This window comes from Salvelinus namaycush, chromosome 1 (genome assembly GCF_016432855.1).
Source record: "Salvelinus namaycush isolate Seneca chromosome 1, SaNama_1.0, whole genome shotgun sequence".
Classification (NCBI taxonomy): Eukaryota; Metazoa; Chordata; class Actinopteri; order Salmoniformes; family Salmonidae; genus Salvelinus; species Salvelinus namaycush.
In genome coordinates this window covers 9017230-9043599 of record NC_052307.1, presented here as the reverse complement: position 1 = coordinate 9043599, position 26370 = coordinate 9017230, and the positions used below count along the sequence as shown (strand labels likewise).

Here is a 26370-nt window from a genome sequence, read left to right as displayed (position 1 = left end):
GACGGCGGGAGGCAGACCCATTTAACACATAAAACACTAATACACTGCTGTGGCTCCTCACCCTCTGGTTACAATAAAGAATTCAGGAGATCTATAGATGAAGCGCAGAAGTGTATTCTGACATCAAAGAGCCTTCTCTAGATAGTTAATGAGTTGGGAGGCAGCACAGAGTTCCATCTCTCACAGGGGGGATATATAGCTCTCTCAACATGATGGATCTAGTTCAGTATACTGACGGGTATATTAGAGTGCATTGTATATCTACTAAGTCCTCTATTAAGCTTGCACGAAAGAGCTGATTCCTGTCACATAACACAGAATTGAGTTACTGGAAGTGTACAGGCTAAATCTGCAATATTAGAACATAAAAGTGCTTCTTTAGTGGACAGAGCAGGTTGAAAAGGACCGTGAAACTGTGCAACAACATAAAAAGCCAGCGTCCAAAGCCTTTCACATGTTCGCCAGATGGAATCACCTACCATGAGTTGAATTTAGAGTCAACGTTTCGACAAACCTCTAGCACGACTGCGGCGTGGGTTTTCATTAGCATAACAAAAGGGGAGTGTTGAATTAGAAAAAGCTAATTTAGTCGGACTGCACCGCTTCATTCTCCACACGAGAGGGGGAACTGTTGGGCACGGCTCAAAACAAAGTCCTTACTCATTTACAGATCGGTGAGCTTTGAAATGTCAAGGTCAGGCCGAGGGCTGGGCGCAGTCACGTGATTCCTATTTTAAGGTCATTCAACTGCTAGATGAGTCAAAGAAAAAAGCCTTTTCTCTACTTTTTAACATCATACACTTTTCTCCTTGTAGTAGTACAGCTGTTAGAGAATAAAAAAACAGGACAAGGTTTTAATGATCATCACACACACACACACACACACACACACACACACACACACACACACACACACACACACACACACACACACACACACACACACACACACACACACACACACACACACACACACACACACACACACACACACACACACACACACACACACACACACACACACACAGGCAGATTCTCAAAATCAGATGCACGGTGCAGTTCAAATGTCTGAACTGTTGCCTAATGTGCATTTCCCAGCATGTTCTTGGTTGTGTGCCGTTCTAGTACAGAGATACGGAGCACAGATCAAAGTTGGCGGCGTTAGGATTCAGACTAACCTGTGGTTGTGGCCATCGCAGAGACACTGGTATATGCAGGCGGACAGCGAGGCTGCCAGTGTGTGCATCACATAGATCTGGAAGAGCAGGAGGTATTAGACACATTAGGAGCAGCAGAACACTCCTTCCCACCATCAACTCACCTTATATTACCAGTGATATCCATCTATCACAATATCTACACTAAAACACTTCTGATAAGATATGACCCCTGTCAAATTCACAGCACATTACCGCCCTTGTCAAATTCACAGCACATTACCGCCCTGGTCAAATTCACAGCACATTACCGCCCTGGTCAAATTCACAGCACATTACCGCCCTGGTCAAATTCACAGCACATTACCGCCCTGGTCAAATTCACAGCACATTACCGCCCTGGTCAAATTCACAGCACATTACCGCCCTTGTCAAAATCACAGCACATTACCGCCCTGGTCAAATTCACAGCACATTACCGCCCTTGTCAAAATCACAGCACATTACCGCCCTTGTCAAAATCACAGCACATTACCGCCCTTGTCAAAATCACAGCACATTACCGCCCTTGTCAAAATCACAGCACATTACCGCCCTTGTCAAAATCACAGCACATTACCGCCCTTGTCAAATTCACAGCACATTACCGCCCTGGTCAAATTCACAGCACATTACCGCCCTTGTCAAATTCACAGCACATTACCGCCCTGGTCAAATTCACAGCACATTACCGCCCTGGTTAAATTCACAGCACATTACCGCCCCTGTCAAATTCACAGCACATTACCGCCCCCCCCCCCACCCAACCACCACGCACAACCAACACAAGTACCACTCTGATCTCTCAACATGCTCTTTGTTTGGAGCACACAGCATGACGATAGCCTTGGCTGGTGCACGTGTGTCTGACCTCGTTGTTGACGATGTCTGGGTGTGGCGGGGAGTCCAGTGCGTTGATGGTGTGCAGGATGTCGTGGGTGAGGTTGGTCAGATGGACGATGGGGTTGGCCACCACTGTCTTGGCACTGGCAGTGCAGGCCAGCAGGAGAGGAATGGAGGCGTGGTGCAGGTAGGGGGCGACGGCTGACTGGACACTGTCATCCTGTGGACATAAAGTAGCGTGGAGTGAAGTGTGGCTCCAAGACTCACAGAGAAAATACATAAACAACTGAGCTGGAGTTGGATCTGTCTGAGCTAACTGTGTGTGTGTGTGCTGAGCCATATGGCGGACTGAGCATCTACCACTATAACATTGTTTTTAGTCCCACCCACTTTTTATCTGAAATTATCATCACCCACTGAGTAACTTCTCATATAACAGTTTAAAATGTTTTGAGCTAGTAATGTCAATATTTATCTTTAGAAATTAGCTATGACATACATAGACAATTAATGTAATGCAGCTTTGGATTTCACCCCAGTCTCAAAAACAGGGAATTTCACCCCCATTTGGAACTTTACAGAGAGCTGATCTCTTCTCCCGTTCTGACCAGTGCATCTTGCAAAAATGATTGCTGTCCTTGTTATGAAATTTCATCTTTCAACTGTTCATTTAAAAATGGCCAAATGCACTGATTAAGGCAGAACTACCAAAAATATTTTGTATAATGAACCTGGCAATCGAAAAGCCCCAATCAGTTAAATGTGCAATCAGCAGCAAGACGTGAGTTGTGTCCACGATGGTAGACTACACATCCCCGCTGGTAAAACACCATTTTCTACAGCGCATTTGGTAACAATGACATAGACAATTACATTGGTTGTCCCTAAAGCCTATGATTTATTATTGCAAAAGCCATTTTACAAACATCTGAATGCTGAAGGCGCGGCGCAGATATAGCCTACGCATATTGAAGCAGGGATAGGGGGCGGCCTACTTCTCGTTGGCGCGAGAAGCTGCTTCTCCTGCACTGTGCGCAGTTATCTGAATTTTAGATCAATGTCAAACGCAGTTACGGTTATAAAAGTTCAATAGGCTGAAGGAGAGGACGCATCAACTCTGTCACAACATGAGGTATTTTCGTAATAAGGCAGAAAAAAAGGAACAAAACACGTCAATGAACAGCCGGTTTTATTACCGATTAGTGCTTTACTTGGATCCGTTTGGGATCCGCGGACCGATGCATTCGCATCTTAGACATTTTAACCGGTTAACGATGCGTATCGGCGAATTGTTACATCCCTAAAAAAAATTGCTACAGAATTGCATCCTGGCTACTATTCTGCGGTTCACTCATCAGATCAGATGCTTTGATGTCAAACTTAAAGTAAGTCATCTCAGACAGAGGCGTCATCTCAGACAGAGGCGTTACTATCATGTGGTATGACAGTAAGCAAACGCTCCAGAGGAGACCAGTGTTTCTGGTGTTGGTGACTCGATGCTTGTCTCCCTATAAGTAGGACGAGACGTCAGAAGAGAATTGGAATCAATCTTGTCTGTCAGACAGCCAGCCACTCACTGCAGAAGTCACTGATTCCAACCATCAGCTACGCGAAACCCCAGCCCGGCAAACGCGAGGCTGAGACAAAATGGCAAGCTCCGTTTTCTTTGCTTCAGTTTTTGTGTTGCCCTTCCTTCGTATCCCTCCTCAGAGAACTTGCTGTCAAGTACTGAGATGCAAGAGTCTTTTTCTTAGTCTTGTTTACAACAAAGATACTTTTTTGTTAGAAGAATTTTAATTGTACACTGAACAAAAATATATATAAACGCAATGTGTAAAGTGTTGGTCCCATGTTTCATGAGATGAAATAAAAGATCACAGAAATGTTTAATACGCACAACAAGCTAATTTCTCTCAAATTTTGTCCACAAATTTGTTTACATCCCAGTTAGTGAACATTTCTCATTTGCCAAGTTAATCCATACACCTGACAGGTGTGGTATATCAATAATCTGATTAAACAGCATGATCATTACACAGGTGCACCTTGTGCTGGGGACAATAAAAAGCCACTCTAAAATGTACAGTTTTGTCACACAACACAATGCCACAGATGTCTTGAGGGAGCGTGCAATTGGCATGCTGACTGCAGGAATATCCACCAGAGCTGTTGCCAAAGAATTTAATATTAATTTCTCTACCATAAGTCATCTCCAATGTTGTTTTAGATAATTTGGCAGGAGGTCCAACCGGCCTCACAACCGCAGACCACGTGTATGGCGTTGTGTGGGTGAGTGGTTTGCTGATGTCAACATGTGTCCCATGGTCGCGATGGGGTTATGGTATGGGCAGGCATAAGCTACAGACAATGAACACAAATGCATTTTATCGATGGCAATTTTAATGCAAAGAGATACTGTGACAAGATCCTGAGGCCCATAGTCGTCCCATTCATCCACCACCATCACCTTATGTTTCAGCATGATAATGCACAGCCCCCATGTTGCAAGGAGCTATACAGAATTCCTGGAAGCAGAAAATGTCCCAGTTCTTGCATGGCCTGCATACTCACCAGACATGTTACCCATTGAGCATGTTTGGGATGCTCTGGATCGACATGTACGACAGAGTGTTCCAGTTCCCACCAATATCCAGCAACTTTGCACAGCCATTGAAGAGGAGTGGGACAACATTCCACAGGCCACAATCAACAACCTGAGCAACTATGCGAAGGAGATGTGTCACCCTGCATGATGCAAATGGTGGTCACACCAGATACTGACTGGTTTTCTGACCCATGCCCCTACCTTCTATTTTTAAGGTATCTGTGACCAACAGATGCATATCTGTATTCCCAGTCATGTGAAATCCATAGATTAATTGACTGATGTCCTTATATGAACTGTAACTCAGTAAAATCTTTGAAATTATAGTTATATTTCTGTTCAGTATAATTAAAAAACTGGGTGGTTGGAGCCCTGAATGCTGATTGGCTGAAAGCCGTGGTATATCAGACAGTATACCACGGGTATGACAAAATGTAATTACGTTGGTAACTAGTTTATAATAGCAATAAGTCACCTCGGGGGTTTGTGATATGGCCAATATAGCTATGATCCTTATTGATGTCACTTGTTAAATCCACTTAAATCAGTGGAGATAAAGTGGAGGACACAGGCTAAAGAAGGATTTTTGAGACATGGATTGTGTATGTGTACCATTCAGAGGGTGAATGGGCAAGAAAAAATATTGAAGTTTCAATAGGGTATGGTAGTTGGTGCCAAGCGTAGTGGTTTGAGTCAAAAACTGTAACGCTGCTGGGTTTTACATGCTCAACAGTTTCCCGTGTGTATCAAGAATGGACCACCACCCAAAGGACATCCAGCAACTTGACACAACTGTGGGAACCATTGAAGTTAACATGGGCCAGCATCCCTGTGGAACACCTTGTAGAGTCCATGCCCTGACCAATTGAGGCCGTTCTGAAGGCAAAATGGGGTGCTAATGTTCCTAATGTTTTGTACACAGTATATATGGCTATTGTATCCATGTGTTACTCATTTTAATAAGATTGACAACATACAGTGTGTGTGTTATGTGTGCTGTACCTGTTGGGACTCCTGAAGCAGCAGGATGAGTTCCATGCGCACCGAGGCCAGGCCTCCTCCGTGGGAGCCGTGCAAGCTGCAGTAGCTGAGGAACATGCGCAGGAGAGGCTGGTTGCTCTGGAGCCAGTGTCTGCGGGTGCGCTGGGCCTCACCAGGCTGGGCCTGGGCCTCCTCCTCTCCACTTGGCCCTGCCATTCCCAGGGCCAGCTCTGGCAGGCAGGGCTTGTAGCTGCAGCACCTCTGCAGGGCCACCACCTCCCTCTCCAGCCACTGGCACAGCTGGTAGCGTAGCTTCCCCCCGTCCAGCTCGTAACCCGTGGACAGGGTCCGCAGCTCCGTGGTCAGGATCTTCAGGCAGGCGCTGAATTTGAGTTGAGCGGCCAGGATGTCCTCAGAGGGCATGAGGACGTCACCCTCGTCCAGCAGCGTCTCCGTCAATGGAGAGATGGCGTCTTGAAAGACGCTACTGGTGTTGTCGGCACTCTTCATGGCCAAGCCCTGTGGGTCGTCGTCCTCTTCCTCCTCCTTGTCGCTGTCCCATTTCAACTCCAGGGCTTCATCCTGAACCGACACAGAGGGCTGACCCCAGTCAAAACTCAGCACAGAGTCCGATTGGCTATTGGACAAGCTGTCTGACACAGACTCGAAGCCGTTCAACGCGGGCTGAGACCAGTCCAAATCTGACGCCTGTTCCTTTTTCGTCTCGCTCAGGTCGGGGTTAGTGGTATCGTCCTGGTGGAGCTTGGATCTTTTGACGACTTTGGGCATTTTGGAGAGGACCTCCAGGGCCAGCATGGGGCAGCCGGCCTGCAGGTGAGCGTAGGCTGCGGTGAAGAACAGCCTCCTCTCCACCAGGCTGATTGAGTTTGCCATGCGACCCTCCGCTGTCAGACCCACCCTGGTCTTCTCAGACGAGCCAAAATGGCGGCGCAGCAGTAAGGGATGTGTGCGGAGGTAGGTGTAGAAGTTGAAGACCTCCGGGCTACAGATGGACGTGGACGAGGTACCTGCAAATCACAGCTCTGTCATTTCCCCAGGCATTCACATCAATAATTTACCTCAAAATAATCAAACGTCAAATCTAAGAAGGGAAAAAGCATTGTTCTCTTACTACTACCTGGTTGAGTTGTGTGGCCAGCCTGAGTGGAGGACGCTAGGTTTGGGGCAGCAGGCTGCTCCAGCAGAGTATCCAGGGCCCGGCTGTAGTCCTCTAGTACCCAGTAGGCCGTGCTGCGCAGGAAGGGGTCCTGGTGGGCGGGGAGCTGGCGGTCTTGGCCCAGCACGTGCCTCTGCAGGATGCGTTTGTAGGTGGAGGACGTCTCAAACTCGGACTCATAGAGCCGGGAGATCACCAGGGCCAGCTGCAGGTCCTGCATCTTCTCCAGGCAAACCTGTACAAGGCAGGCCAAACCTCATCCAATAGTGTTGAAAGCATTTGCAGTAGCAGCACAGAAAAATACCTCACAGGAATATCAAATAAGGTCACCTCTACCCTTTGCATGGCCAGATGTAATTTGCATAAATGCTCAAAGATACAACTTTGTATTTAATTATATATATTTTTTTAAAGAGAGAGCTACCTCTCTCCTGAAAATCTTTGTATGAAAAAGGTGGACATCATATAGCTGGTGGACATCAAGGTGGACATCATATAGCATATATCATGTAGCTGAAATTAGGACATTCTTTACCTCTACAGCGTCCTTGAGGGAGCCTGCCAAAAGAAAGAAGGCTGCAGAGTGCTGGAAGCGCTGCTTCCCCAGCAGAGAGAAGGCGTTCTTCAAGGCAGCCCTCCTCCACCTTTCCTCACCAAAGTTGTTGCTGAAGAACGTAGTCATTTTGGCATTCTTCTGAGACCTTGATGGAACAACACACGTTGCCATTAGACTATCTGTAATGTGAAATAATTGTTTCAATCTTTTCAAGGGGATATGGGAAATTATATTCAAGAACTTCTCAAAGACGTTACCTGTACAGTCCCCAGACCACCGCTTTCTTTTTCATAGCGAGATAGAAGATGGCGGCGTCCAGAGGATCGTTCTGCCTTTGAAAAGACGCTTTTGCGACCTGATGAATAACGGAGGTAGAAAAACACATTTGTATATAGGTCATTCTACATTCTCTGATTTATATTACTGAATTCTGTGTTGCAGCAAAATCTGACTCTGTTCTCCTTTTGTATCTCAAAGGCAACCAATAACTCTTATCTACCTATCCATCTATCTATCTATCCACACATGTTCAAAAGTTAGGGGTCACTTAGAAATGTCTTTATTTTTTAAAGAAAAGCACATTTTTTGTCCATTAAAATAACATCGAATTGATCAGAAATACAGTGTAGACATTGTTAATGTTGTAAATGACTATTGCAGCTGGAAACGGCTGATTTTTTTATGGAATCTACATAGGCGTACAGAGGCCCATTATCAGTAACCATCACTCCTGTGTTCCAATGGCACGTTGTTAGCTAATCCAAGTTGATCATTTTAAAAGGCTAATTTATCATTAGAAAACCCTTTTGCAATTATGTTAGCACAGCTGGAAACTGTTGTCCTGATTAAAGAAGCAATACAACTGGCCTTCTTTAGACTAGTTGAGTATCTGGAGCATCAGCATTTATGGGTTCGATTACAGGCTCAAAATGGCCAGAAACAAAGATCTTTCTTCTGAAACTCGTCAGTCTATTCTTGTTCTGAGAAATGAAGGCTATTTATTCCGTGCGAGAAATTTCCTGGAAACTGAAGATCTCGTACAACTCTGTATACTACTCCCTTCACAGAACAGCGTAAACTGGCTCTAACCAGAATAGAAATAGTGGGAGGCCCCAGTGCACAACTGAGCAAGAGGATAAGTACATTGGTGTCTAGTTTGAGAAACAGACCCCTCAGAAGTCCTCGACTGGCAGCTTCATAAATAGCACCCGCAAAACACCAGTCTCAACGTCAACAGTGAAGAGGCGACTCCGGGATGCTGGCCTTCTTGTACGAGATCTTCAGTTTCTAGGAAATTTCTCGCATGGAATAGCCTTGCACCGTAGGGATGGTGCCAGGTTTCCTCCAGACATGACGCTTGGCATTCAGGCCAAATCTTTGTTCCATCAGACCAGAGAATCTTGCTTCTCATGGTCTGAGAGTCCTTTAGATGCCTTTTGGCAAACTCCAAGCGGGCTGTCATGTGCCTTTTACTGAGGAGTGGCTTCCGTCTGGCCACTCTACCATAAAGGCCTGGTTGGTGGAGTGCTGCAGAGATGGTTGTCCTTCTGGAAGGTTATCCCATCTCCACAGAGTTACTCTGGAGCTCTGTCAGTGTGACCATTGGGTTCTTGGTCACCTCCCTGACCAAGGCCTTTCTCCCCCAATTGCTCAGTTTGGCCGGACGGCCAGCTCTAAGAAGAGTCCTGGTGGTTCCAAACTTAATGATGTAGGCCACTGTGTTCTCGGGACCTTCAATGCTGTAGAAATGTTTTGGTACCCTTCTCCAGATCTGTGCCTTGACACAATCCTGTCTCGGAGCTCTACGGATAATTCCTTCGACCTCATGGCTTGGTTTTTGCTCTGACATGCACTGTCAACTGTGGGACCTTATATAAACAGGTGTGTGCCTTTCCAAATCAATTGAATTTACCACAGGTAGACTCCAAATCAATTTGTAGAAACATCTCAAGGATGATCAATGGAAACAGGATGCACCTGAGCAAAATTTTGAGTCTCATAGCAAAGGGTCTGATGAGTACTGATGTAAATGTCATATTTCAGTTTTACATTTTTTATAAATACGCAAACATTAAAAAAAAAACTTTTCGCTTTGTCATTATGGGGTATTGTGTGTAGATTGATGTATTCTTTTTTAATTTTTTTAATTCATTTTAGAATAAGGCTGTAACGTAACAAAATGTGGAAAAAGTCAAGGGGTCTGAAAACTTGCCGAATGCACTGTATGTATGCATGCATGTATATATTTATTTAAAGGGAGGAAAAATTATCGCAATAGGTATATGGGACACATGGGCTCACTTTTTCAATACACCTCCGGAGTTTATTGGTGCTCCTGAGCCACCAGCCCATGCCCATGGCGCGGAGCTCGGGCCAGGTGGGGTCTCCTTTCTGCAAGGCAGGTAACATGTGGAGCAGCTCGTCCTCAGCCTCGGAGTGGAAAGCCCAGGCGTAGTGACAGGTGGACAGACCTGGAGGACCAAACACAGGTTGTCAAGACAATCAAACGTCACACTAGTCTACACAGCACCAGGCTGGAGGAGCTAGAGTTGTTTGACTAATGTAATAATATGTTAATTTACCCACATTGATTTAAATGTATGTATTTTTTACAAAAATAAATAGGCTAATCAGCATAGGTCAGCCATGCAGGAATTAAACCCACAAGTCCAGTGTTGCAACAAGCATCATGTTCTAGCCATCTGAACCTCAGTGGGCTGCTGTGCTCAGTTGGGTTCAGCCCTGCCTACCTTGGCGAAGGAGCTGGGCGCGATGGGCAGGAGGCAGGGTAGTCAGCAGGAACGTATGGAGCCTCACAGCCAACAGGAACTTCAGACCGCACTCATCCAAAGTCTCTCCACCTAGTCAATGGAAAGAACATGACCATCTGCAGTACTCCTCCTCACAGGCCTTCTACTAGAATAAAACAAATACACCCCCTTTGGTCATATTAGTCCATTGAACAACATTTTGTAAGGAGAAGGACTATTAAGGACGGTCTGTGTTGGGTTAAATGAGATACCGTACCTTTACCCCTGCTCTGGCTCTCCCGGATGTCAGTGCTTGTGGTGGCGATGGTGTCAGCCAGGGCCATGAGGGACATCTGCTCCATGCGGGTCAGGCCCGGCAGGCTGGAGTGGAGCAGGTGGCTGGACAGAACCTGGGCGTGCTCTGGCCCAAAGAAGGTGGGGCTATATTGAGACAGGTCTATGACCTTAGCACCGCCATCCTCCTGGTCGCTGTCCATATGCTCCAGGTCGTCCACACCCACCCCACTGCTCTGGAAGAGCTCATCGTAGGCGTCCGTCTGACTGGACCCGTGGCCACTGTCTCCACTCAAGCTGGACACCTTGTCCTTGGGCTTGGGGGAGCAGTCCTCGTCGGCCGCCAGCAGCGCGTACAGGGGCAGGGGAGGGATGGAGTCAATCTCTGTGTAGTCCGAGCTCTCGCCCTTGCTGAAGAGCTTGGGGTCTCTGGAGGTGCTGCCGCCGGCGCTGATGGTGCGCGAGCGGAAACGCTTGTCTTGGTTGGTGCCGTTGTCTTTGAGGGCCACAATCTCCCCGGCAATGCATTTGACGAGGTGGGAGAGGATGGCCTTGGCACGCCGAACCTTCCCCAGGTCCATGAGCTCCAGCAGCTGTACCGGGTGGTACTGGGGCAGTGTGGGGAACAGGTGGTGTGCCGCCTCAAACAGCCCGTAGTCCTCCATCTCCGCAGGCAGGTCGTACACCGTCCTCTTCCCACTCAGCTTCTGGGCCAGGCTGGTCATGGACCTGGTCAAGCTCTTCTTGGGAGGAGCAGGGTTCAGGCCCTCCTCATGGCTCTGTTTCATTGCAGCCAGGAGGGATGACACGCTGCCCATGTCTGTGGTGGTGGTATTCGAGGCCGTGGACTTGGCCGGGGCCGGGGGCTGCCACTGGGAGTACACGTGCATCTCACAGTCCATGCCCACCACCAGGATGCCGTCTCTCACCCAGGACAGGGAGACGGGGATGGGCAGGGAGCCTTCCACGGAGGAGACCAGGTCCACGGAGCGCAGGAGGACCAGGCGGGAAGAGCTCTGCTCCCTGGGGCCCTCAGGCAGGCCCAGTTCAGGAGGTTTGCCAGAGAGCAGGCCGTACATGTAGAGTTTGGAACCAATCCCCACAGTAAGAATGTGGGAGCCGTCCTCCCTGGAGACCCAGTCCAGGTGGACCAGACTCTTACCAGACGTCCCCTGGCAGTCGTCATTGGGCAGATAGATGTCCAGGTTATTATTCTCCACATTCAGGCCCTTGACGACACTCTCCATGTTATTGTTGTTGTTACCAGTGGGAGTGGAAGCATCCAGGACGAGGGTCTGCTCTAGCACCCAGTGGGAGCCACCTGTGGACTCACACTGGAATAACCCTACATGGACCAGTGGTTCCCTGACACCCTGCTGAGGGTTAGGGCTCAGGTGGTTAGGGCTCAGGTGAGGGCTAGGGTTGTGTCGGTAGGCCACTGCAATGCGGCTGGTGTGACAACAGCTGACCGTGACTGGTCTGCCTGACACGGTCACGGCACTGCTGTTGCCCAGCCCCTCCTCCACCAATAGAGGCCATTCCTCCCAGGTGTACGTCAGCTCCTTGGTGTCTGGCTCCACTGCAGCCACCCTGCACCTCCAGAACCTCACCTTCCCGTCTGAACAGGAAGTGGCCAGGAGATAGGGAGCGCCACCTGCCGGCTGCAGGGAGGACGCGCTCAGATGACCTGGAACAAGAACAATCATTGGTTAGTTAGTTTAGCCACACTTCCTAGGTAGGCTTGTACACTTGCGACGGCAGATAACCTACTGGTTAGAGCGTTGGGCCAGTAACCGAAAGGATGGTGGATCGAATCCCTAAGCTGACAAGGTAAAAATCTGTCTTCTGCCCCTGAACAAGGCACTGTTCCTAGGCCGTCATTGTAAATAAGAATTTGTTCTTAACCGACTTGCCTAGTTACGTTTTTTTTTAAAGACACAAACTCAATACAATTGACTTAAGCTATATCTATACTGAAATGTAACAGTTAGATGCCAGCAAAGTAACAAAGATGCAAAACCCCAAAACCTTTCCAAACAAAGGGCTGTTAATTATCTCTTATCCAATTTCAGTTGAACTGGTTCCATTCTATAGAATTAGCCAACACTTTGTGAGTTGATTACATTCCTGTGGAAGAACAAACAGGATTGTCCCATTATACAGGAGAAGAGGGCGGTGTGACTGTGGTTCAGTGCCCTCTCACCTGCTGAGGGCGTGACACTGATCACCTCAACGCCGTCTGGAAGAGCTAGCTCCTGGCTGTACAACCTGTGAGTGGCCAGGGTGAGGCGACTGGCACTCTGCAGGTTGGACGTGCAAGGCTTGTTCTTCTGGGCCGAGGGGGAGTTGAACGTCTCAAAGCTAAAGGAGCTGTTCATTGGCGACAAGGTCACATTCTCCTTTTCAGGCGGAGCACCGGTCTCGTCTGTAAAGACACACAAAAACAAATCGTTTTTTTAGAGCCAGGTTAAAGCTGGCTGACTGGCACACAATGCCCAACAATGCTGTAACATAGAAATGGACCCTTAAAGGTCACACACCCATAGTGATTTGGCCAGCTGCCAGTTGCAGGTGCCACATATGCAGGAAAGACCTGCCAGTCTGGGTAAACTCTACCACCACCAGGAAGAAGCGGGCGGAGAAGCCTGGCTGGCTGGAGGCTGCAGGAGCAAAAACAAACACACACAAGGACACGTACATCAGACTGAATGAGATTGACTGGAGAGTAAAGAGAAGGTTGTATTAGTGAGTGTCTCCCCTAATCCTACCAGTCTCTGTAGCGGGAGCTTCCTGAGTGGCATCTCTCCTCTCACTGCCCAGAATCAGATCCTCTTCAAACACATGCAGCAGCTGAGTCTCCTTCCCCTGCTGCAGAACACACATTTTACATTTATATTTTTTGTCATTTAGCAAGACGCTCTTATCCAGAGCGACTTACAGTAGTGAGTGCATACATTTTTATACTTTTTCTTTTTGTACTGGTCCCCCGTGGGAATCGAACCCACAACCCTGGTGCTGCAAGCACCATGCTCTACCAACTGAGCTAGACAGGACACACAATAGGACAGGATATACTTTGTCACTGAGTGTGCTGATGCTTCCATACATAAAATCTAACCATGCATCATCATCATAATACACACACAAAAGTTAATTATTTCATGCCAAGGCTAGGCTGTGACTTGGTGGTAGCTCTGCATGATTTAACGCTTACTGGCTAGGCTACAGTGTAAAACATCTATGGCATAGCTGACCTTTTCATTAAGATGGCAAGAAGCCATTAAACAATGTGTTAAATAGAATTCAGTCATGTATTGAATATCGGATTGTGCTTACTATGCCTAGCAAACCCCAATCATTGTGCTGAAAAAGGTCAGTGAAAATCTGTGTGCACTCAATAGAACATATTTCCTTCTTCCATAAACGTATACTTACGAAGTCAGTAATGGCATCTAGCTCGATGATACAACCTGGTTTAGCAGTCGATTGCTGGCTGATGATGTTAAAAACTTTGCCGACATATTTCTGAGACAAAGTTATAAAAAAGAAAAATATTTGTAAATGTTTAGATATCGAGAATAGTGAGGGTAAATAAAACATTATGTTAATCTGAGATATCAAAAAGACATTGTGCTGGTGGTCGACTTACTGAAATATCTGGGTTGGAGAGCTCACTGAGTAGTTTCTTGGCTTCAATAACAGCCTGGTAAAGCCTCAGCGTGTGACCGTCACTGGCCACGAAGCAGGCACTGGGAGAGTTGCAGTAGACACCTGCAGTAGAGAAGAAAACTATTGCAACAAGCCATCTGCTGACAGATATTGTAGCTACCAGAGTTTTCAAAGGTAAATCCACTGACTGTCTCCTTCCTTACCAAGGCAGTTGCTGGGGATGAGTGTGGGCAGCCAGGCTACATTGGAGAAGGCGGAGGAGTGGAGAGAGTTGATCCTGGCCAGCTCAGACACCCCTCCAGAGAAGGACAGCGGTCCCACTGGATCCACCCTCCACAGAATGAGCTCGCTGTAGATGGCATTGGGATCCTGCGACACAGCGCCCAGGGACACCCGGCTGGGCCCGCCCCCAAGGGGTTGAGAAAGGGTGGTTGAGGGGGCGGGGACACTGTCCACATCGGGGGTGCGCAGGGCATTGTGGTGTGAGGTGGTGAGCAACAGGGGCAGCAGGGAGTGGCAGGCCAGGTCGTTGAGGTGGAAGCGGTGGCCGCAGTAGCGTGACTTGTGGGACACGCTGAGCACAGTGGAGAAGGCCGACTCCTCTGCGAAGCTGACCGCCCACTGGTTGAGGGAGCCATCGGAGTGCGTGGAGATCATGAGCACGTTGGGGGTGAAGATGCTGAGGCGCAGGCTGCTGGAGTAGGAGGTCGCCTTGCTCTGGCCATAGGGAATCAGCACCGACGAGGAATGTGGTAGGCCGGCAGGCCGCTGGCGGCCATGTTGGATGGCTAGGTCCACGTTCTTGTTACAGGCGTACATGACCACGCTGCGGCTCAGGGAGTTGGCGTCGCCCGTGGGGAAGGCCACAGGAATCCGGGACACAAAGGACACCTGTCACGGGACAACGGAGACATGATTGGTCAGTCGGTGCTGCTTCACTTCTTCACCAAAGATAATTAGCATATTATTATGCATTACGCTTTCTGCCATTTTTATCAAATGAAGGCAGCCAGCCCTAATAAACCTGGATGTCATTGAGATTCCATCAGCAGCGTTGACTGCCGGATCAAAAGAGGCCCAACCATTATACTGCAGATAAACGCATTTCCAATTTCAAATAATGTCAGACTTAATTAGAATATAATTAACCCAGCGTCAGTGAGAATCCATTAAAATGTAAGCTGTACAATGCAACTGTCAAAATGATTAGTTTCTTGGAGACAGCTAATGTTGTTTTCAACGAGTAGCACGTTAATTTATGTTAATAGTCCACGTATTAAAAGACACAAAAAAGTAACAAAAATGAAATCAGTCAGACCACATAACACAGTGCCTACAGAAAGTATTCATACCCCTTGACTTATTCCACATTTCGTTGTGTTACAGGCTGAATTCAAAATGGATTAAATCAATTTCTGTTCTCACCCATCTCCACACAATATGACAAAGTGAAAAACTTTTTTTTTTAAATGTTTGCACATTAGTTGAAAATGAAATACAGAAATATCTAATTTACATAAATATTCACACCCCTTTCCTGACACTCCAAATTGAGCTCAGGTGCATCCGATTTCCTTAGATCATCCTTGAGATGTCACTACAACTTGATTTGAGTCCAGCTGTGGCCAATTCAATTGTTAGGACATGATTTAGAAAGAAACATACCTGTCTATATAACATTTCCAACAGTTGACAGTGCATTTCAGAGTAGAAACTATTGTGAGGGAAATTCTGTTGTCTGAAGAAATAGCCTTGAATTTTACATCTTGTCTCATACAATCATTGGTTCCTCTAGATGCTGGGTAGAGATATGAAGGGAAGACCGCCACGACCCCCTCTTCAGACCTTTTGTCAGAACGCCCAGAATATGTTCTATAAGTTAAGATGGGAGACGGTGCCAGTCATATACAGGAACCAACCCTATGAACCATGCCTGTGAAGCTTGTTTGTATAGCCGTAAATAAGAGAACTAACGGGACTGCCCCGACAGAGCTCCTGGCAGACTTCAGACTGGTACTTTAGGGACTGAGTGTCCCTGTGTTGAATTTCCACGACAATTTTGAGTCAACGAAACCGGATGATTGATTCTGCCTGCGGAACTTTCTAGTGAGAGTCTGCGAGGAACACCGGTGGGGCATTTTATGAAACGTGAGGGAAATTCCCATCTGACCAAAAGATGACGAGGACCCGCCCAGACCCATACTGCAAGCTGCCCAGGAGGAGACACATCATCTGCAAATAATTGAGGGACAGAGAGTTTTTCGATCTATAACCCTAGTGAGGGGGTTCCGTCCACCACTGCCCATCGTAGTCTGGGACTACTAGTAATAGCATGGGGTGTTGTTTTATATGTATAGGAAGTAGAAGTCTATAGGCATTTCTGAGAATTGTCCATGTGATCTGAGACCACTGTACCATAGTTTCTGGGAGGCTAGAGAACCGTTGAAGATACATATGGTGCACAGGATGCAGATGGGGTGGTGTGGATATAAATACCTAAGTTGATTGATAACGTTATATAGGGATTCTGTGTGATGTGAAGATATAGAAGGAGAGAATACTAAACTGAGCAACAAAAAAAAAAAACTCACTGTCAACTGCTTTTATTTTCAGCAAACTTAACATGTGTAAATATTTGTATGAACATAACGAGATTCAAGAACAGACATAAACTGAACAAGTTCCACAGAAATGTGACTAAAAGAAATTGAATGTGTCCCTGAACAAAGGGGGTGTCAAAAACAAAACAGTCAGTATCTGCTGACACCAGCTGCATTAAGTACTGCAGCGCGTCTCCTCCTCATGGACTGCACCAGATTTGCCAGTTCTTTCTGGGAGATCTTACCCCACTCTTCCACCAAGGCACCTGCAAGTTCCCGGACATTTCTGGGGGGAATGGCCCGAGCCCTCACCCTCCGATCCAACAGGTCCCAGGCGTGCTCAATGGGATTCAGATCCGGGCTCTTCGCTGGCCATGGCAGAACACTGACATTCCTGTCTTGCAGGAAATCACGCACAGAACGAGCAGTATGGCATTGTCATGCTGGAGGGTCATGTCAGGATGAGCCTGCAGGAAGAGTACCACATGAGGGAGGAGGATGTCTTCCCTGTAACGCACAGCATTGAGATTGCCTGCAATGACAACAAGCTCAGTCCGATGATGCTGTGACACACCGCCCCAGACCATGACGGACCCTCCAACTCCATCCCGCTCCAGAGTACAGGCCTCGGTGTAACGCTCATTCCTTTGACGATAAACGCAAATCCGGCCATCACCCCTGGTGAGACAAAACCGCAACTCGTCAGTGAAGAGCACTTTTTGCCAGTCCTGTCTGGTCCAGCGATGGTGGGTTTGTGCCCATAGGTGACGTTGTTGCCGGTGATGTCTGGTGAGGACCTACCTTACAACAGGAATTCAAGCCCTCAGTCCAGCCTCTCTCAGCCTATTGCGGACAGTCTGAGCACTGATGGAGGGATTGTGCGTTCCTGGTGTAACTCGGGCAGTTGTTGTTGCCATCCTGTACCTGTTCCGCAGGTGTGATGTTCGGATGTACCGATCCTGTGCAGGTGTTGTTACACATGGTCTGCCACTGCGTGGATGATCAGCTGTCCGTCCTGTCTCCCTGTAGCGCTGTCTTAGGCGTCTCACAGTACGGACATTGCAATTTCTTTCCCTGGCCACATCTGCAGTCCTCATGCCTCCTTACAGCATGCCTAAGGCACGTTCACACAGATGAGCAGGGACCCTGGGCATCTTTCTTTTGGTGTTTTTCAGAGTCAGTAGAAAGGCCTCTTTAGTGTCCTAAGTTTTCATAACTGTGACCTTAATTGCCTCCCGTCTGTAAGCGTCTTAGCGACCGTTCCACAGTTGCATGTTCATTAATTGTTTATGGTTCTATGAACAAGCATGGGAAACAGCGTTTAAACCCTTTACAATGAAGATCTGTGAAGTTATTTGGATTTTTACAAATTATCTTTGAAAGACAGGGTCCTGAAAAAGGAACGTTTCTTTTTTTGCTGAGTTTATTACTGAATATGGTGTATGAATGTATAATGGTTTACTAGAGATTTGATTAAGTAACATTGAAAAAAATAAAATAATAATATACAACTTGCACACCCACACGTAGACTTACGTAAGTGGTGTGAAACGTATTCTGAGAAGTTCAGGGTGGTCCCTTTATGGATCATTTGATAAAGATAAGGTTAAAGCGTTGTATGACTGTCTAAACGGGTCTGTCTAAAGATTGGCGCATATCAACTTTTGGTAAAGGTACGGGACTTGATTTACCCCCAACCAATAAAATTATAAACGCTTATGGGATTCCTCCACCCCGGTAATACATTTTGAAACAATACCCATGCCCTGTTCAATAGGCCCAATGAATGTTGAACATGATTTTCTGTTAACTAAAACCCCAAAGTGGCGCAGCGGTCTAACGCACTGCATCTTAGTACTAGAGGCGTCACTACAGACCCTGGTTCGATCCTGGGCTGTATCACAACCGGCCGTGATTGGCAGTACCATAGGGCGGTGCACAATTGGCACAGGTTAGGGGAGCGTTTAGCTGGGGTAGGCCGTCGTTGTAAAATAATAATGTTCTTAACGGACTTGCCTAGTTAAATAAAAATGACTTAATGCTACAATTTATTGTACCCCAGATTGAGTTTTTGTTGATACCCAAAACAATGAGATATTAAACCAATGCGTAAGCAGACAAATTCAACCACTCCCCCAGGAGGAGTAGGGGTCTGACACTCCCTCAGGAGGAGTAGGGGTCTGACACTGCCTCCCAGTCAGTCTGTCCTGAACCACTCCCCCAGGAGGAGTAGGGGTCTGACACTGCCTCCCAGTCTGTCCTGAACCACTCCCCCAGGAGGAGTAGGGGTCTGACACTGTCTTCCAGTCTGTCCTGAACCACTCCCCCAGGAGGAGTAGGGGTCTGACACTCCCCCAGGAGGAGTAGGGGTCTGACACTGCCTCCCAGTCTGTCCTGAACCACTCCCCCAGGAGGAGTAGGGGTCTGACACTCCCCCAGGAGGAGTAGGGGTCTGACACTGTCTTCTAGTCTGTCCTGAACCACTCCCCCAGGAGGAGTAGGGGTCTGACACTGTCTTCCAGTCTGTCCTGAACCACTCCCCCAGGAGGAGTAGGGGTCTGACACTGTCTTCCAGTCTGTCCTGAACCACTCCCCCAGGAGGAGTAGGGGTCTGACACTGTCTTCCAGTCTGTCCTGAACCACTCCCCCAGGAGGAGTAGGGGTCTGACACTCCCCCAGGAGGAGTAGGGGTCTGACACTCCCCCAGTAGGAGTAGGGGTCTGACACTCCCCCAGGAGGAGTAGGGGTCTGACACTGTCTTCCAGTCTGTCCTGAACCACTCCCTCAGGAGGAGTAGGGGTCTGACACTGCCTCCCAGTCTGTCCTGAACCACTCCGCCAGGAGGAGTAGGGGTCTGACACTGTCTTCCAGTCTGTCCTGAACCACTCCCCCAGGAGGAGTAGGGGTCTGACACTGCCTCCCAGTCTGTCCTGAACCACTCCCCCAGGAGGAGTAGGGGTCTGACACTGCCTCCCAGTTTATACTGTCTCAGGTGCCAGACTTACTATGGAATGATTGGGAGGGTCTTGAAGGAAACAGATATGGAGACTAGTGAAATCAACAAAGTAAATGGTAATATTAGTGGCTTCCAGAAAGCACTCTAATAATGCAATATCTTAGTAATTTGAAGAAGACAATGTTTCAATAAAAAGGTCACATGACAAATGGAGGGATTAAGCATTGGGACAATACATTAGAGACTGCCATCTGGTGTTTTGGTTAGAGATAAGCTTCCTGTGGACAAATAGATAACCCACCAGTGAAAATAAGTGCTACTCACTGAACTCAAAACAGGCTGTAAGGGACATAGTGGGACAATTGGGACAGAGGTATGAATAATTGAAAAATATACGTTTTTGAAAATGTCCAATTATCATTACTCAATCCTATCGTTTGGGTAACACCAGTGATTTAAGTAAGAAGGTAATGCCATCTAAAACAATCAGTTTCCATTACGTGGAACTGTGTCCAAAATGTAAGTAGATCCAAGTAAATATTTGTAGTACCCGAATACTGAGCTGATAAGCCAGCACAAGGACCTAGCAGATTTGTCAAAACAACAGGTTTCATATTTTGACTAGTTTATGTCACAGGGACAGTCAGTGCAGGACATATGTCAATGCAACAGGTCAACATTATGAGATTACAAGAAAGGGCCTCTGGGATTGTTTACTTTAGAAGGTGCCTATTCCACTTAACGGGACACTATCATCTAATGTGTCTGAAGTAGGATTTTGTATACACATGGTTTTATCCTGCCCAAGATGTAGTAAACTCGATTAAGAATTGTTAGGACTGACTAAGTTTACCAATGATTCTTTATCTCTTCATTTGAAAGGCTTCCTGAGGCAGGTGCCTTAGGAGAGACGTTATTGAGACTGTGTACTACACCGTACAAAGGTGCCCGGATCCAGCTGTTAAGGGAGCTCCCAGATTAAGTAAGGCCTGGCCAATTTGTTTGTTTTTATGCTACATTTTACCACACAAGCCAGCACCCACACACAACCCACGTGTTATGAATATTTGTTAGTGGTGTTAATACTGTGATTTATTGTGTGGGGTCTTTTTCCATTTGGTTTTAGTGGGTTTTCACAGATTAGAAAGGATGCGCCTTAAAAAGGGCACACAAATGACATTTTCTGAAGTATCTATTGCCCGAATTTTGGTTGTATACATGTAAATTATTTTTATAAGAAATTTACTGAAAAACCCAATGTAAACCTGGTACACAAAATGTTTTAAACGTTTTTAAATAATGAGTGAGGTACAGGGAAAGAAACACTCAATGGGGTTGAATGACCTCTGTTCTGATTTTCTGGTGAGGCCTGATTCCCCTCACTAGAAAGGCTAGAGACATTTGGTGAGATTTAAATGTAATTTGTAAACGCTGATAATTAGGAAGAAGTTTATAATTGATCAATAGTCCTGTGTGTGATTCGGCCCAATCGTGGTGGTGTTGTTATTTTTGGATGCATAAATCACGATATAAGTCATGTCAAAAGGGAAGAAGTGCATGTTGTTGTGTGTGTATTGTTTTGTTTTTGTCTTGCTTCAATACAAATCTCACCAGATTGGGTCTGCTGGAGGATTAGCCCTCTAACTCCCTGACCTCGTAACTCTGCAGTGAGGTCGCCAAGATGATAGGGGAGTATAAGCCAATTTGTGTTATTCTTTTTGACATGTGTCTTAGACATTTATATTAATAATATTAGTAGTAGGAATAATTTGTCATACAGTAAATAGTTGGTCTGGATTTCCTGAATCAGAAATGACCCAAACTAAACTGTTGTTCTGGTCTGTCCTCTCCCGAGGTTATGGCAAAGGTGACCACAGATGATGGTATCTCGATGCACGGAAGGGATAATTCGACCAAGAACAGTGTGAGCCTCATCCCCTCTAACCGGCTGATGCCGTTCAATATGGCGCTTCACCACTTCTACCTGAAACCTGAGTCCGAGCCAGTAACCTGTACACAGCATCCAGTCAAAGCTATCAACTGCCTTTCCTCTCAGGAGTGCGACATGAGTCCACCTGGAGTGAGCATGGAGAGAGATCCCGTCCAAACTTCTCTCATGCTGCTGACGTACTGGTAGGAAATTGGACAAGACATAATAGACCGTAAAGGATGATGCTCAGGTGCTTTGGAAAATCAGATTATTCCCCAGATATTGAAACGGGAAATTATCAAGGGTCATCGACTTTGAACATGTGTCATTGGGAGGACAAACTGAAACACTATCTGAAGAAGAAAATGAAGAAACGCCAGAAGAATGAGTGCCGTGAAGGGGGGGGGGGGGGTCAACCGTGCCCATAATTGATTTAGGCTTACAAAAATTGTTTATTTGGTGTATCCGGTTGATTGTGGTCTGCACACTGCAAAATGTATAGTCATTTAGACAAAAAAATGCATTGAGATATCGATCTGTCATTTACATGCCACTCGCAACAAAAGCTCCAGCTGAAATGTCATTTCCAGAATCCATAAATGAAATTGTCTAATGAAGCATGTAACTGTATGAAGCGAAAGTCTTAAGTTAAAACCTTCTACTGCAATGGTTTTGCAAGTTGGATTGTACAGCCCATAATGAAGGGTTTGAAAGGATGAAGTGTCTGGTTTTGCGTGTTGATTTTGTTTACTTATGATGTATTTTGATAGAACCTCCTTTGATAGTTTAAGCAATAACCAAATTAATCAAATGTAAATAATTATCAGTGAGAAGAGGGAATGTGAGGGAAATGTTGTCTGAAGACAACTAGTTCCATGTAGCTCAGTTGGTAGAGCATGGCGCTTGCAAGGCCAGGGTTGTGGGTTCGATTACCACAGGGGACCAGTATGATAAAAAAAAAATATATATATATATATATAAAATGTATGCACTCACTACTGTAAGTCGCTCTGGATAAGAGCATCTGTTAAAGTGTGCAAAGCTGTCATCAAGGCAAAGGGTGGCTACTTTGAAGAATCTCAAATATTTTGATTTGTTCCAACACTTCGGGTTACTACATGATTCCATGGGTGTTAGTTTTGATGTCTTCACTATTATTCGACAATGTAGAAAATAGTAAAATAAAGAAAAACCCTTAAATGAGTAGGTGTTCTAAAACTTTTGACTGGTACTGTATGTAAATTAGATTTCTACATTTCATTTTGAATTACATTTATAAATACTTTAAAAAATGTGTATAGAAGGGTGCGATTTTCATTTATTTTAATATATTTTGAATTCAGGCTATAACAACAAAATGTGGAATAAGTCAAGGGGTATGAATACTTTATGGAACTGTAAATCCAATTTATTATTTTATTGCAGTGGTCACCAACCGGAATTCCTAGTCGATCACCACACATTTATTTAAAAAAATCATTTTTCTCCCCAATTTCATGGTAGTTAAAGTCTTGTTCCATCGCTGCAACTCCTGTACGGACTCGGGGGACGCAAAGGTCGTGAGCCGTGCGTCCTCTGAAAACAAGACCCTGCCAAGCCTCACTGCTTCTTGACACACTGCTCGCTTAACCAGGAAGCCAGCCGCACCAATGTGTCAGAGGAAACACCGTACAACTGGCGACCGTGTCAGCGCGCATGCGCCCGGCCTCCCACAGGGGTCACTACAACGCGATGGGACAAGGACATCCGGGCCGGGCCAAACCCTCCCCGGACCACGCTGGGCCAATTGTGCGCTGCCTCATGGGTCTCCCGTTCGAGGCCGGCTGTAACACACCCCGGGATCGAACCCAGATCTGCAGTGACGCCTCTGCCTTAGACCGCTGCGCCACTCGGGAGGCCTCACCACACATTTCTGTAGAAAAGCCAACGATAAAGGCTTGCGTTTTTTAAAATATTTTTAAAAATCTGCCTACCCAGCAGACCAGAAGAACTGTGGCTAAATCGAGTACATCTACTGCGCTGGCCAAATCGGATAGCTCCAAATCACCATGCCTATATCTTCCATGACCCCGGCCACAGCAAACTTTGATATTAACCTACATTAGATTTCATAACTTTATAAAAGACCAGAGAGAATGTCAAAGAATACAGCAAAGAGCTGCTGTTTTTGTTTCTCTTTTTATTCAACACCATTACAAAACATCTCTACTTCCACTTGCACTGCAATGAACGAGTAGCTAAGTGTATCAATAGCCCTGTGTTCTTTATTATTAGCCGCTCGTTGTGTCTATTTTAATATCAAGGAATTTCACTTTCTCTGGTCATAGGAACAACATGAATTTGTGTATGATTTGGATGCGGTGCGACTCGAGTTTAGCCGTCAGGTGGAAGACTGCTTCCCCTCCCTATGGTCCCTCCGCTGAGACTAATATAGTGTTCGACAACTAGGAACTCTGGAGAAAAAAACAAGTTCTGACTTGGAAGAATCTTTTTGAACGGTCATCCAACTCGGAATTCAAAGTCGGAAACTCGGGCATCTTTCCAGAGCTCAGACCTGAAGATCACTGACATGATTTGATGTTCTTTTTTCACAGTTGTCTTGAAAGCACCATGACCATCAGATGCAGGTACCATCAGTCCAGTAAAATAAAAAGCGAATTATTTCAATTTTTGCTCAGCTGTGCCTCGGAAGTGCTACACCAAGTGATCTATTTTGTTACCAAAGCTTGAGATTTGAAATATAATATGGTCTGAGAAGAACAATATTGAAAGGCCAGGCATACAGACAATATGCTGTGATAATGTATTAGGCCTACTGCACAAACCTAATTCCTCCAAAACTGTTTGTATTATGTTAATCTAAAAAATATGTAGTCATTTTTTAAAGAAATTCTGAGCGGTAGTTCACGGCTTGCTTTTTGACTGCATAAGTTATCTTGACTCAGAAAATGTTATGTTCTATTGTGAAGCAGAAACCATAGAAATGTCAGTTATGCAACTTTACTGATACTTTTTTTATGACAGGGTATGTCAATCCATCAGAGATCACATGCAGTTTGATCACATACATATCCGATTTGGATATTCGGAAAGTATTCAGACTCCTTGACTTTTCCACATTACTTTTTGTTACGTTACACCCTTATTCTAAAATTGATTTAATAGTTTTCCCCCTCATCAATTTAAACACAATACCCCATAATGTTAAATCAAAAACAGCTAATTTATTACAAATAAAAAACAGAAATATCACATTTACATACAACACCCTTCAAAAGTTTGGGTTCACTTAGAAATGTCCTTGTTTTTGAAAGAAAAGCTAAAATCTTTGTCCATCAAAATAAAATAAAATTGAGCAGAAATACAGTGTAGACATTGTTAATGTTGTAAATGACTATTGTAGCTGGAAACGGCTGATTTTTTATGGAATATCTACATAGGCGTACAGAGGCCCATTATCAGTAACCATCACTCCTGTGTTCCAATGGCACGTTGTGTTAGCTAATCCAAGTTTATCATTTTAAAAAGGCTAATTTATCATTAGAAAACCCTTTTGCAATTATGTTAGCACAGCTGAAAACGTTTGTGGTGATTAAAGAAGCAATAAAACTGGCCTTCTTTAGACTAGTTGAGTATCTGGAGCATCAGCACTTATGGGTTCGATTACAGGCTCAAAATGGCCAGAAACAAAGACCTTTCTTCTGAAACTCGTCAGTCTATTCTTGTTCTGAGAAATGAAGGCTATTCCATGTGAGAAATTGCCAGGAAACTGAAGATCTCATACAACGCTGTGTCCTACTCCCTTCACAGAACAGTGCAAACTGGCTCTAACCAGAATAGAAAGAGGAGTGGGAGGCCCCGGTGCACAACTGAGCAAGAGGACAAGTACATTAGTGTCTAGTTTGAGAAACAGACCCCTCAGAAGTCCTCAACTGGCAGCTTCATTAAATAGTACCCGCAAAACACCCGTCTCAACGTCAATAGTGAAGAGGCAACTCCGGGATGCTGGCCTTCTAGGCAGAGTTGCACAGAAAAAGCCATCTCTGACTGGCCAATAAATATAAAAGATTAAGATGGGCAAAAGAACAAAGACATTGGACAGAGGAACTCCCGGAGCATCCCGGAGTTTGCCTCTTCACTATTGACGTTGAGACTGGTGTTTGCGGGCACTATTTAATGAAGCTGCCAGTTGAGGACCTTTGAGGCGTCTCAGTTGTGCACCGGGCCTCCCACTCCTCTTTCTATTCTGGTTAGAGCCAGTTGGCACCGTTCTGTGAAGGGAGTAGTACATGATGCTGCCACCACGCTTCACCATAGGAAACCTGGCACCATCCCTCCAGACGTGACGCTTGACATTCAGGCCAAAGTGTTAAATCTTGGTTTAGACAGACCAAGGAATCTTGTTTCTCATGGTCTGAGTCCTTTAGGTGCCTTTTGGCAAACTCCAAGCGGGCTGTCATGTGCTTTTTTCTGAGGAGTGGCTTCCGTCACGCCACTCTACCATAAAGGCCTGATTGGTGGAGTGCTGCAGAGATGGTTGTCCTTCTGGAAGGTTATCCCATCTCCACAGAGTTACTCTGGAGCTCTGTCAGTGTGACCATTGGGTTCTTGGTCATCTCCCTGACCATGGCCCTTCTCCCCCGATTGGACGGGTGGTCAGCTCTAGGAAGAGTCTTGGTGGTTCCAAACTTCTTACATTTAAGAATGATGGAGGCCACTGTGTTCTTGGGGACCTTCTATGCTGCAGACATTTTTTGGTACCCTTCCCCAGATCTGTGCCTCGACACAGTCCTGTCTCGGAGCTCTTTGGACA

At 46.0% G+C, this 26370-nt stretch overlaps 1 protein-coding gene across 1 annotated transcript in view; it reads right to left on the bottom strand.

Moving 5' to 3' along the window:
* Positions 1-26370, bottom strand: part of LOC120045108 (dmX-like protein 1) — a 63516-nt gene that overhangs the window by 23097 nt on the left and 14049 nt on the right. The window contains exons 13-27 of the mRNA XM_038990034.1: positions 14275-14962; positions 14052-14173; positions 13838-13927; positions 13171-13270; positions 12943-13062; positions 12606-12827; positions 10386-12089; positions 10109-10219; positions 9660-9829; positions 7616-7713; positions 7338-7503; positions 6764-7037; positions 5647-6653; positions 2068-2259; positions 1179-1255 (exon numbers count right to left, since the gene is read on the bottom strand). Of these exons, the coding sequence (XP_038845962.1) occupies positions 1179-1255; positions 2068-2259; positions 5647-6653; positions 6764-7037; positions 7338-7503; positions 7616-7713; positions 9660-9829; positions 10109-10219; positions 10386-12089; positions 12606-12827; positions 12943-13062; positions 13171-13270; positions 13838-13927; positions 14052-14173; positions 14275-14962 (5141 nt within the window). The remainder of the gene's footprint in view (positions 1-1178; positions 1256-2067; positions 2260-5646; positions 6654-6763; positions 7038-7337; positions 7504-7615; positions 7714-9659; positions 9830-10108; positions 10220-10385; positions 12090-12605; positions 12828-12942; positions 13063-13170; positions 13271-13837; positions 13928-14051; positions 14174-14274; positions 14963-26370) is intronic.